Source organism: Oryctolagus cuniculus, chromosome 12 (assembly GCF_964237555.1).
Source record: "Oryctolagus cuniculus chromosome 12, mOryCun1.1, whole genome shotgun sequence".
NCBI lineage: Eukaryota > Metazoa > Chordata > Mammalia > Lagomorpha > Leporidae > Oryctolagus > Oryctolagus cuniculus.
This window is the reverse complement of record NC_091443.1, coordinates 66,172,030-66,184,831: the sequence shown is the minus strand read 5'-3', so window position 1 is coordinate 66,184,831 and position 12,802 is coordinate 66,172,030. Positions and strand designations below refer to the sequence as shown.

The 12,802-nt window shown below is 51.4% G+C and overlaps 1 protein-coding gene across 1 annotated transcript in view; it reads left to right on the top strand.

Moving 5' to 3' along the window:
* The window catches only part of TGM5 (transglutaminase 5), a 35,980-nt gene extending 31,182 nt beyond the window's left edge, over nt 1-4,798 (top strand). Inside the window, exons 10-13 of the mRNA XM_008269112.4 lie at nt 1,700-2,065; nt 2,517-2,677; nt 3,667-3,800; nt 4,300-4,798. Coding sequence (XP_008267334.2) covers nt 1,700-2,065; nt 2,517-2,677; nt 3,667-3,800; nt 4,300-4,453 — 815 coding nt within the window. The 3' untranslated portion in view covers nt 4,454-4,798. The remainder of the gene's footprint in view (nt 1-1,699; nt 2,066-2,516; nt 2,678-3,666; nt 3,801-4,299) is intronic.
* The last annotated feature ends 8,004 nt before the right edge of the window (nt 4,799-12,802 follow it).

Below are 12,802 nucleotides of genomic sequence, written 5' to 3'. Positions count from 1 at the left end.
AGGCCAGCTCTCTGCTGTGGCCAGGGAGTGCAGTGGAGGATGGCCCAAGTTCTTGGGCCCTGCACCCGTGTGGGAGACCAGGATAAGCACCTGGCTCCTGGCTTCGGATCAGTGCGGTGCGCTGGCCACAGCACGCGGGCCGCCGTTGGAGGGTGAACCAATGGCAAAGGAAGACCTTTCTCTCTGTCTCTCTCTCTCACTGTCCACTCTGCCTGTCAAAAAAAAAAAAAAAAAAAAAAAAAAAGGCAAGCCCAGAAGAGGGACAGTTGTTGATCACAGTCCAGCGGTATCATTCCCCATCCCACCAACTCTGCAGCTACAGAGGCCCTGGAAACAGACCCTGCAGCAGGATTCCAGTGCAGCTGGTTTCTGTGGGAGGAACCCCAAGAAATACAGAGTAGAATGAGGAAGTGAGCCTGGAAGGGGAGGAAGCCATATGTTCTATATTCTTTGTTGTTTCTCTAAAATTCAAATTAAAGGGCCTTGCATTTTTATTTGCCGAATCTGACATCCCCACTACGGATTCAGTAAGTGTCAAGTGCAAGATGACACCGCCACCAGTTTATTGCACCAGAAAGGCAAGCATGCAGGGTAATTATCCACCAACTAAGAGTTAAGGGTGGTGCCTCAGGGATGTCGCCTCCCTGGCACTTCTGGCTTGCCCCACACGTGGGCTGAGACTGCTCTGTTGGCAGAGAGCACCTCAGAGACAGAGTCTATGATGTGAAAACAGGACTGATGGGCACTGAAGTGGTGGGGGCCACGAGGATGCACTGGCGGCATTTGCTGCAGAGCTGCCCAGGGTCTCCTGGGGACTTGAGGGGACTGAGTTACCCTCCGGGGGGCCTCCGACCAGCCAGTGTGGACAGTACCTGGGGGTCAGTAGACCAGAGATGAACTAAATCTGACTCGCACCTTTCTGGGCCCACTCTCACCAAAGCCAACATCTCAAGATCCTCTTCCAAGTGGAGTGAGCTTAGACTTAGCTCCGGAGCAAGTGGCTTCTGCCCTGGGAGGTTGTGGCAAATGCACTGAGTGGGTGGAGCGGGGCCCTCAGTCGAGGCAGCTTCTCGCACAAAGAGGGACACCTGGGGAATTTTTCTGCGCATCCTGCCCTCAGGGTTCCCGAGAGCAAGCTGGGCGGCCTCGTCCTCTCTGCATACTCTACTTGTCTGAACGTGTTTCCTCCTTGCGTTCTCTGTGTTTCTGTTTCTCAATTTCTAGGAAATTGCCTACACCTGACCAGTAGTTTAGTTCCAGAACAGGAAATCACACCATCTCTTCTGTCTTTAAGAGATTTATTCTCCTGCACTTGTGGGCTCTCGTCATTCCCTTGAGGATTTCAGGATGGACTCAGGTGGTCACAGACATGGGTTTTGGAGCCAGACGCACTGGGTTTCCACCTGGACTCTGCTCCTTGCTATCTGTGTGACATGGGCAAGTGACATGACTTCTCTGAAAATCATAACAATGAATAATGACGTTTCGCGTACAAGGACGGTGTGAGGCACTCGGTAGAGCCTGACTCTTGGGAAACGCTTGACCAATGGGAGGCAGTGTTTGTTTTTGAAAACAAGGGTTTTAAGCCTCTCCATTGCCGCAGTGGTGCTGGAGGAGGGGAGGGGGAGGGCGGGCTGCCCCGTAAAGCTTTCCCTCTGGGTGAGCCTGGCCCACCCTGGTGCTGTGCTCTGCCCTCCAGGTTCCCCCGAGGAGAGGCAGGTGTTCCTGAAGGCTGTACAGAAGCTCAAGACTGGGAAGTCCCAAGGCCCCCCAGGAGCAGACGCCCCACCTTCCAGCTCCACGCCCCTGAGCGGAGACAGCCCTCAGAGCCTGGACATACCCTCCCTTCGACCCGGTGAGGTTGCCCAGGTCTCCCTGAAGTTCAAGCTTCTTGAACCGCCCCACATGGGCCAGGACATCAACTTTATGCTGCTGGCTATCAACGTGTCCCCCCAGTCCAAGGACCTGAAAGTGAACCTGAGCGCCCAGTCCCTGCTGCATGACGGCAGCCCCATGCCCCCGTTCTGGCAGGACACGGCGTTCCTCACGCTCTTTCCTCAAGAAGGTATGGGCTCGGGGGCAGGGCAGGGCAGCCCGTATGCGCTCAGTCATGTCAGGGCCAGAGGGGACAAGCCAGCCAATGCTTTTCTTCCTCCTGTCCCTTCTGGCACACATTCCTCCCTCCCCCTCCTCTGCTCCCTTCCTCCTCCCTTCCTTTCCTTTCTCCTCCTCCTCTGCACCCCCCAGCCCCTGCTTTACTCCCCCAAGGAATGCGGCCTGCTTAGTGGGAACAGCCCAAGTTCTGCGGCCTCAGCTTGCCCATTTACTGCAGAATGACCTGGAGCAAGCCCTTCTGCCCCTCTCAGCCTCCATTTCTCCACCTGCAGGGCTAATCCTTGCCTCACCAGGGCTCAGTGCATGCTGGTCCCTCTCCTCTAAGCAAGAGCCACCAGATCCAACCCAGGCCCAGCTGATTGTCTGGCTCCTCTCACATTATCCTTGTGTTCTCTCCCTAGTGAAGACCTACTCCTGCATAATCCCCTATTGCCAATACAGCCAGTACCTGTCCACAGACAAGCTGATCCGCATCAGTGCCCTGAGTGAGGAGAAGAACAGTCTAGAGAAAATCCTGGTGAACAAGATCATCACCTTGGCTTACCCGGGCATCATGATTAATGTAGGCCAGAGTGCTGCAGACGACTGTGGGCCCCCTGGGATCCAGAGGGAGAGGGTGGCGCCCTGGAAGAGGGCACCCAGGCCTGCCCAGGAGAGCAGCCCCTCCTTCCCTTCATCTCTGCTGGTGCCCCCGGGAAGGAGAGTTTGAGAAATCTTCTTCCTCTTGTACCACCAGAGGCCTTAGAGAAGAGCTTTGAGCAGGGGCCATGGACAGTCAGAGAGTGTGAGGTCCGCTCTTGTGCCACCTGCTGCGGTTGGCCATCCCCAGGGCCTACATGGGGAAACACCAGCCAAGGCAGGAGGGTCTTGGAAGGGGCACGGCCCTGCCTGGAGGGCAGCTCCCATCTGACTTGCCATTTTCTGACTGTACAAGTCCCTGGGCCTCTACTTTTTGAACTGTCAGAGAGAATTAGACTGGGTAGCCTCTGCGGACCCCTCCTGCTCTGATGTTTGGTGGTCCTCTGAGTGGGAAGAAGAGATTCAGGGCTCTGTTCCTTCAATTGCTGTCTCCCCAAAGCCAAACAGCCCCCTGGACCCATGGGGCTCTCGGTGGGGGGTGGGGGCAACTCAGAGGTTTCGTTAGAACTTGGGCTTCTGTAGCATCTGAGCAGGGGGGCAATAAGAATGAAGGGACAAGACCCAGAGAAAGGACCTTGAGTCTCCAGGGGAGAAACTGTAGGAAGGCAAAGCTATGGGACCCTCATGGTAGACAGGGGCTGGTGAGTCAAGTTCCTCTGGTTCTGTCTCCAGTCTGATCAGGGTCTGAGGTTGTCCCATGGGTTAGCCTTTGTCTTTCTGGTAGAGAGGGGAGGAGGGACACCTTTGTACATATGCGTCCTGCTTTTAGGAAATAGAGGGAGGCCAGAGAACTTTCCCCTTATGTCTACCATCTGCCTCCTCTCATTTTACTCCCCACAGAGCAGTGCCCTCCATAAACGCTGAATGAGGACTGATGTCCCGCTCCTTCCCGTGCTCTCATTCTCTGTTCAGGTTCTAGGAGCAGCCATCGTGAACCAGCCGCTCTCCATTCAGGTGATATTTTCAAACCCTCTCCTGGAGCAGGTTGCGAATTGCGTCCTGACTGTGGAAGGCAGTGGCCTCTTCAAGAAACAGCAGCGAGTTCTGTAAGCACCAGGAGCACTCTGGTTTTGTTTGTTTGTAAGGTTTATTTATTTTTTTGAAAGGCAGAGTTAGAGAGAGAGAATCTTCTATCCGCTGGTTCATTCCCCAAATGCCTCCAATGGCCAGGGCTGGAGCCCTGGGCCAAAAGGCAAGGGCTTCTTCCAGGTCTCTCACATGGGTGCAGGTGCCCAAGAACTTGGGCCATCTTCTACCTGCTTTTCCCAGGCGCATCAGCAGGGAGAAGATTGGAAGCAGAACAGCCAGGATTCAAATCGGCTCTCATAGGAAATGCTTGCATCGCAGGCAGCAGCTTAACTTGCTGTGCTCCAGTGCCCCAGCACCTAGTACCAGGCCCCGCCCCTCCCCTTTCATCCCGGGGTTAGCTTATCCCAGGCCAGGTTCTGAGAACACCAGGGGAGGGGAGGCCAGGAAGTGAGGGCAAGGGTTTTGGGATTATTCTAATGCCTGTGGCTGTTTGATATTCTCCATTTTCTGATGCAGCATCGGAGTCCTCAAACCCCAACACAGGGCCAGCATCACGCTGACGACTGTCCCTTTCAAGAGTGGCCAAAGGCAGATCCAAGCTAATCTGAAGAGCGACAAGTTTAAGGACATCAAGGGTTACAGGAGTGTATATGTAGACTTTGGGTTGTAAATTCCCGGACAATGAGCTACACATGTGGATTTTAAGTTTCAGGAAAAGGAGCAGGTTCAAGAGGATCCACAGAGCTGCAACATGAGTGGCAAGAGAGATACTGGTGATGTCTTGTTCCCTGGGTCACTTGGACAGCCCCCAGGGCTCTGTTCAGGGCCTGGGGATTCCATGGTATCCCATTCAGAAGCGCAATTCAGCACAGTGGGCAGAGCACACTTGTTGGACTTGGCCGTGACTTGCTTCCCCTCAGACATCAAGGCAAGAGGAAGACTGGCTTCACAGCTTACTGTCATTTGTTCTAATGGCCACCTCCCTCTTACCAATAAAGGTCAGTCCTTGTTCTCATCTCCCTGCCCCGTGTGATCATCACTTCCCATCACCTGTTCCCTGGATGCAGGGAACATCCTGCAGTTTCAATGCCTGAACCCACTCACTCATTCAAGAAGAATTTATTTCATGACTTCACATGTGTTGGGCACTGTTCTGAGGGCAGGGGACAAGGCAATCAGCAAAGCCCTCATGGAGGTGGGGAAGACAGACAATAAACATGTCAACAGACAAGATGCTTACAGACGGTATATGGATCCCATCAGGAAAATCAACACCTCTGTAGGTGTTTCTACATACCACCTACCATCCGGTGTCTTGGGAAAAAGCCTGGGAGATTTTTCACCTTGACCTGTACTTGAGTCCCTTGCCACATCCAGGAGGACTAAACCCCTTCACGCAAAGTCCCCCGGTGCATTGTTGTCCAAGCCCACCTTGGGTTGGTTGGGACATAAGATAGAGCCAGCTGAATAACACAAAGGTATGAATTTTTGTGCCCCATGCTTTCCCGGGTCCTACTGAACCCAAGGCAACTCTAGTCATTATTATCCCTTGGACACACTTGGCTTTTTCAGGCCTGTGCGAAGTCCTAAATAGAGAAAGGCATGATGCACCTGCCTTCCAGGCTTGGCTTCCTACTGAGCCAGTTGTCTTGATAAATGTCCACACATTAAATAAAAAGTTGAAGACTTCCATTATATATAAACAAAAGGGTTAGTGTAGTTAATCAGAGGGAGAGCCGGGGGTGTGGTGAGAGCTCTGGTGGTAGGTTGATAGCCTTGTTAGAGAGTGGGCTGAGAACCAGGAGCTGGAGGCAGGGAACTGGAAGTAACGTACAATTATTTCAACCTGTAATTACTACCTGACAATCAGAAGAAATCATTTAAGGAAAACGCTGTGAAGAGGAACGACTTACAGAGATAATGCCTCTGAAGAACTGGGATGATTTCAGCTCCCACACCCTGGGACCTTTCTGAGTCCTGATTCTAACACTGCAACCATTAACTCTTCCACTCAACAAATATTTACTGAGTTTCTACGAGGGGCCAGGTCCTGAGCTAGGTAGGTACTGAGGAGTTAGGAAGCTCAAGTCGAAGGCGATGAAGAGTGAAAAATAAACAGGAGGTTATGACACAGAGTAATGAAAACCAGTCCAATCTCGGGATTGTGGATTGAAGGCTTCCTAAAGGGAGAAGCATTTAGACTGATAGTCAAAAGGCTAGGAGCCGGTCAAATGCAGACTGAGAGTTGGAAGGGGACAGTATGGAGCTGCATGCAAGTCATTCAGAGGGAGAAAGCAGGAAAAAAATGAGGCAAAAGCCAGGTGGTGGAGAGCTTCGGGTGGCGGTTGGAGGTGCAAACACTGTGGTCCACAGGCATCTGCTTCCTGTGAGCGTGGGGTCACAGAGCTCAGTTTTGTGGAGCTGAGCACCCTTCTTGTGACTTAAGCAGCACTTAAAGAGCAAACACAGACTTCTCCACCCAGCTGCCAAGGGAACTCAGTTCCCAGCAGTGTCACTCCTGTGAGTGCAGGGCCTTCCTCGATCACAAAGCTTGTCTCTCACTCATTCCTGTAACATTTTCAGCGCCAATGCACTAAACATTCTAGGCCTGGGGGAGGGCATGGGAAGCGGGGCAGATAGGGTCCTCCCCAGTCCATCCCCACCTAACCCCCGAGCTCCAAAGAACTCAGTATAATATCATTCACACAACACTCAATTCAGCTCCTCATCCAAAGGAACTTTGACAGGGGCTTTTTTTTTTTTTTTTTCTAAATGCTAGTTTTCTGAAGCTGTTGTGTCAGCTGATAGTCTTTATTTTTTTATTTTATTTCTTTTTTATTTTTGACAGGCAGAGTGGACAGTGAGAGAGAGAGAAAGGTTTTCCTTTACCGTTGGTTCACCCTCCAATGGCCGCTGTGGCCGGCGCACTGCGCTGATCCGAAGCCAGGAGCCAGGTGCTTTTCCTGGTCTCCCATACGGGTGCAGGGCCCAAGCACTTGGGCCATCCTCCACTGCACTCCCTGGCCACAGCAGAGAGCTGGCCTGGAAGAGGGGCCACCGGGACAGAATCCGGCACCCCGACCGGGACTAGAACCCGGTGTGCCGGCGCCGCTAGGCGGAGGATTAGCCTAGTGAGATGCGGCGCTGGCCGACAGGGGCTTTTGAAGGAGTTCCTTTTCCCTGGCTGGGTATAGCTTTGTTGGATCTGCCAGCAGGAAGGCCCTGCCTTCCCATGGCCAAGAGCTGGGCATGTGACTTACACCGGACCCGCTGGACTCCTCTCCCTGACGTGAGCTCCAGAGTGCAGTGTGCCGGAGCAAGGAGAAACTTGGAGCCCGTCCACACCCGCAGTAGGGAGCCAGAAACAGACCAGCTGCTTCCACCTCCCCACTGTCCAGGTCTCCACCCTTCTCCTAGATCTCAGCTTGGTTTTCCTTCTTCCTAACAGCCCAGGAGCTCCCTCATACTTCAGCTTCTTTGTCTGAGCTGATTAAAACCAGTTTCAGTCCCTTGCATTCAAAGGACTTTTTCTGTTCAGGATTAGGTGTAAGATCACACAGAATGGTTCTGACTCCAAATTCCCCCTGTGCCATGGTGCCCCATGTTCCTGGAGATCTGCCCTTCAGTGTCACAAGCTAGCCTGAAGTTCAAGGGAGTGGCAGAAGCTCCGGTTCGCTGGAGCCTGGTGGGGCTGGGGCTGGCTGTGTAGAAAGCACAGGTGGCAGCAAGAGCTCGACTTTGCTCCTCCTTCCAGGCCCATTGTGCAGCTTTTTCCACATCGTGTGTCCACTGACCAACGGGCAACTGCCCAGGTACAGCAGGTGCCACCTCACTACCTGTCCCTGAGATCTGAGTTTCAAGTATGTGGGTGGCGGCTGGTGCCAGCTTTGGGCCTGTTGCCTTCTCAGGAGTAATCTGATTACAGAGTGCTGACCGCAGACACTTCCCTTCCTTCGAGCCCACGGGACGGCACTGGGCCTCAGATAGTGCGAGAGTACAGAGCACTCTGCAGGGAGGCTGGCCCTGTGCCCTGCACAGCGAGGGGTTCAGGGACTGCTAGACTTGGATTGATGAACCAATCTGTGGGAATGTGAGAGAGAGCCCTGTGGTCTCAGATAATGCCAGGCTTCGGATAATCCCAACATCCTCCAGAGAATTTTCTTTGTGACAGGCAGTTAGGAGAGAGGCAGAGCGCCATAATCAAGGCTGATTTAGAACTGGTTTCAGGGTTGGATGTCTGGCACAGCACTTAGGTCACTGCTTGGCACACCAGATTCATGTCCCAGCTACTTCCGCTTCCAGTTCAGCTTCTTGCTAAAGTGCAGGAGGCAGTAGGCTCAAGATCTTGGGTCCCTGACACCCACGTTGGAGGCCCAGATTGAGTTCTGGGCTCCTGGCTTCAGCTTGGCCCAGATCTGGCTGTTGCTGGCATTTGGAGAGTGAAAGAACAGATGGAAGCTCTCTCTCATTCTGCCTTTCAAATAAAAGGGAAACAAGTAAATTTTTTTTTTAAATATGAAGTGGGATTCAGTGTTTTAGAAGGCTTTGCCTGTTTCCTGTTCACTTGTGCTCATGGAGCACAGCCCTTTTGGGAACCCAGCCAAAAGCTAGAAATGTGTATTGGGACCCCTCATCCTTGGCTGCCCTGGAACTCCAGCCCTGTGAGGTTGCCCAAAAGTCTCTTCAGATTTTAGGCTGTCACCTGCCAATTACAAGTCAGCAAATGCCCCAGATGGAAAATGCCCTCAGGGTCCAACCTATCTCTTTGGCTCTTCTTCTCTCCAAGGCCTTTGTTTCATTTCATTTCGGTTTTTGGTGTGAGTGGTGCTTTCTTCTTTATTGATGTGCTTCCTATCTTCCCCAACAATTTCAGTCCCTTCTATCTACCCCCCCCCCACTCCAAAAAAAGAGAAAGTGACAAAAGGAAGGGGCTGTCCATGGGGCAGTTAGAAATGGAACAGAAACCAAAGCAACCACTGAATGTGACAGAGATTGACAGTCAAGAAGTCTACAGAATGGGGCGACCACTGTGGCCTAACAGGGTTAAGCCACCAACTGTGATGCCAGCATTCCATACGGGTGCCGGTTCAAGTCCCGGCTGCTCCACTTCCTATCCAGCTCCCTGCTGATGGCATGGGAAAGCAGTAGAAGAAGGTTCAAGTCCTTGGACCCCTGTACCTGCATGGGAGACCCAGAAGAAGCTCCTGGCTTGGGCTTGGCCCAGCCCCATTGCAGCCATTAGAGAGTGAACCAGTGGATGGAAGATTCTCTCTCTCTCTCTCCCTCTCTCTGTAATTCTGCTTTTCAAATAAATAAAAATAATAAAGTCTTTTAAAAATTTATCTCATACTATAAAACCAAGCTTATAGGGAGGAATCTTAAAAAAAAAAAAGTCTACAGCAGCATAAGCGAGGCGGGCATGGGAGCAGAAAGGAGAAAGGAAAAGTACCGGGGTCCTCCCCACATTACCCCATCCACTGAGAGGGGCCAGAGGAAAAACATCAAACATTAAGAAATGCAGGTCTTGGGGGGGAGCCAAGCTGGGGAAGGGGGCCACCTCTTCCTGTAGAACAGGACTCCACCCCCCCAAACTCAGGCAGCAGCTTCACAAACCAGAGACCCTCTCATCACTGTAGACAATGTACAGAGAAAGTTTGTCTTCGGAGTGTTCCTGGTATGGCTGACCCAGTGTGGCACCGGTGGGTGGAATGACTTTTTCTTTGTGTAATAATTGATGCAGTGTTTTGTTTTGCTTTGTTTCAAAAAAGAAACAAAGGCAGAGAACAGAGCAAAAGCTCCCATCCTCTGGTTCACTCCCCAGATGCCCATATAGGCCAAAGCTGGGCCAGGCCAGAGCTGGGAGCAGGGACCTTAATCCAGGTCTCCAATCACTTGAGCCATAACTGTTACCTTCCAGGATCTGCATTTGCAGGAAGCTGGAACTGGGAGACAGAGTTGGGAATTAACCCCAAACACTCCAGTGTGAGATACCGGTGTCATAACCTCAAGGCTGAGCACCTGCACCCGGAATGACAATGCTGACAGGGAAAAACAAGGCAGCCACAGCTCAGAGACAAATTTGCTTCTGAAGCAAGAAGCATAACTGAACAACTGAGATGAGAAGGCACTGGGTATTTCTTTTCATCCAGGTTTCCCTGTCTTCTCATCTTTAGGGAGGTTCCTCTCTCCTCTTTGTATAGGAACTTCATCCACCCAGGAACCTGGCTGGACCAGGCTGGGCTGAGGAACCTGGAGAAGAGAGGGTGGGGCAGGCAGCAACGCCTCCACTCCAGATCGATTTATTTGTTTGTTCAAAAGGTAGAGTTGGAGAGAGTGAGAGATCTTCCATTCACTGGTTCACTCTCCACCCTGAACTCCATCCTGGTTTCCCACGTGAGTGGCGGGGGCCCAAGCACGTGAATCATCAGCTGCTGCTTTTCCAGGCCATTAGCAGGGAGCTGGATCGGACGCCACCACAGGCCACAGCTTAACCCACTGCACCACAACACCTCCCTTCTACCCCTGAGGGCTTGACGCTTCAAGCTCTTGCTGTCTTCAAACAAATACTTAAGATATTTATTCTGCTTTTCTAGTTTACCCTCAACAGAGGTGCTCATTCTAATTGCTGTATCTGGAAGCAGAAATCCTTGAGAGATTTAAAAAGAAGGTTGAACAAGAGATACCTTCCTGGTAAAACAGCTTCACTGAAGACTGCAGTGAAATCCCATGTGTGGGACCGGGGTTGGGAGACCTGTGCTTGGGCCCTGCACCCCATGGGAGACCAGGAAAAGCACCTGGCTCCTGGCTCCTGCCATCAGATCAGCGCGGTGCGCCGGCCGCGGCGGCCATTGGAGGGTGAACCAACGGCAAAGGAAGACCTTTCTCTCTCTCTCTCTCACTGTCCACTCTGCCTGTCCAAAAAAAAAAAAAAAAAAAAAAGGGAGACCTCGCCTCTGTCCAGGCCTCGCCGCAAGCTGTGATGCACATGCACCGGGAAAGCCTCAACTCCTGGACAGCTTTGTGGTTTATTTCTAATGCGTGCACAGCCTGTGGACAGGTCGATTGTGAGGTGCATTTTTAGCCTCACCCTCGGCTTGGTATGGGCTCCTTGTCTATTCTTTCATTGTTTTCATTTTAATGAGCTCTTCAACCATATTATTAGTTTTCCTAAAGTTTTTCTGGAATTATGAGGAATATGAATGGATTTGTTCAAAAAAATCCATTCATTAAAATAAATGTTTACTCCTGAACCTGTTGGAATAATGATCTGTTACCTGATCTATAGGATTCTTCAGATCGTGTGAGAGAATGGATGTGAAAGTGCTTTGTGAAACAATGTTCCAGCGTAATTAATTTATCTGATCCTGGGAGTGACACTGAATACTTTTGCCTTCCCCAGCCCCTCCATTACATCGTCTGTGAATCACTTGTCTTTTCAAATCTGCCCCCATCTACCCTCACCAACACCCCCTGAGCAGGCCACTGTCGTCTTTTCGCCTGAACCATTTCTCTGGTCTCTCCTTGGTTACCCCCTTCCCCTTCTGTTCTCTTTAAATAATGTCTCCTATTTTAGTCAGTGGGATATTTTAAAAATGCGTATCTGATTGTGTTGCTCCCTGGTTTAAAATATCACTCAGCGGCTTCCTACTGCTCCCAGGATAACACCCCAAATCTGCAGCTCAACTCTGCAAGATTTCACCCCTACCTTACCTCTCGCCATCTCGCTCTGGGATGCAGCTCCACTGCCTTCTTTCTGTTGCTCCCCGCCTTAGAGCCTGAGCACCTGCTGTTTTCTCTCCTCCCACTTCACCCACTTCATTCCTCGCCCTGTGGCCCAGCGACTCCCTTTCACCTCCCAGGTTCTCAGCGCGAATACCACGTTCTCAAGGAAGCTCGCCTTGGTTTCCTCTCCTAGGTCTGAGAGCTCATAGCTTCTGTGGTACAGCACTTGCCTACCACAATGGCAGGAGGGTTGAGCTGCGAGTACTTAGTGTTTGTCTCCCCCTGCTGGGATAGAAGCTTCCTGGTGGCAGGGACACTTGGATCTAATTACTACTCCATCATTAGACCCTAACAGCTCAAACCATTCCTGGTGCACAATCACGCTCAGTACGCACTTGTTTCACAGATGAATACGTGAATCCCTCTTGGGTACACGGGAGTGTTTTTCTGCTGGAGGCTGGGGAACGGAACGGCGTGGGTAGGAAGCAGAAGGACAGATCTTTCTGGTCACCCCTCCCTCCATCCTCCTCATGTCTCCCACTCACCCGCTTATCCCAACTCAACCACAGCAGTATCTGGCTCATCATAGGCACCCCTGAAGGTGCCCCAAGAAGCATTCGTGGGAACTGTCCTAGGAAGGAGAGCCTTCTCTCTGCTAGCAACCCCGAAAAGGGGAGCTAGGCGGGAGAGAGCTGTCTGTGGTCACACAGCGATTTTAAGCCAGCCTTTTCTTCCCCCGTGTTTTTTTTTTTTTTTTCTTTAAAAAAAAAATCTCACACATAAATATATACGCATGGTACAAAGACACAAAAGTATACACAGAAAAATGCCTTGGGTCTTGGCACTGAGTCTCCTCATCAGAAGCAGGAACTCTCCAGACAGCCTCTGTGCAAGCGCCTGCACATTCATTTACGTCCCTTCCACATACAGCCCCCGCCTGAAGGCAGCTCAGTGTTTACCCCATTCTCTACCCTGCTGATTCCATCCAACAACACAGCTTGGAGACTGTGCCCCTTCTCACACGGGTACAGTGCTCTGCTCAGTGCACATCTCTGTCAACATCTTTTCTATAGATGTCTATATAGTTGCCAGTCTTTTGATAATATCAATGCTTTGAGCACATTCGTACAAATTTCATTTTATGTTTGGCTATTGTCATGGTAAATATCTAGAAGTGGAATGGCTGAATGGACGGAACTGCATGCCCTGGAGATTCGTATGCTAAAGTCCCACCCATAATGGGACTGCAATTGCAGACAGGGCCTGTGAGGAGATAACAAAGTCTAGGTGGACTCAT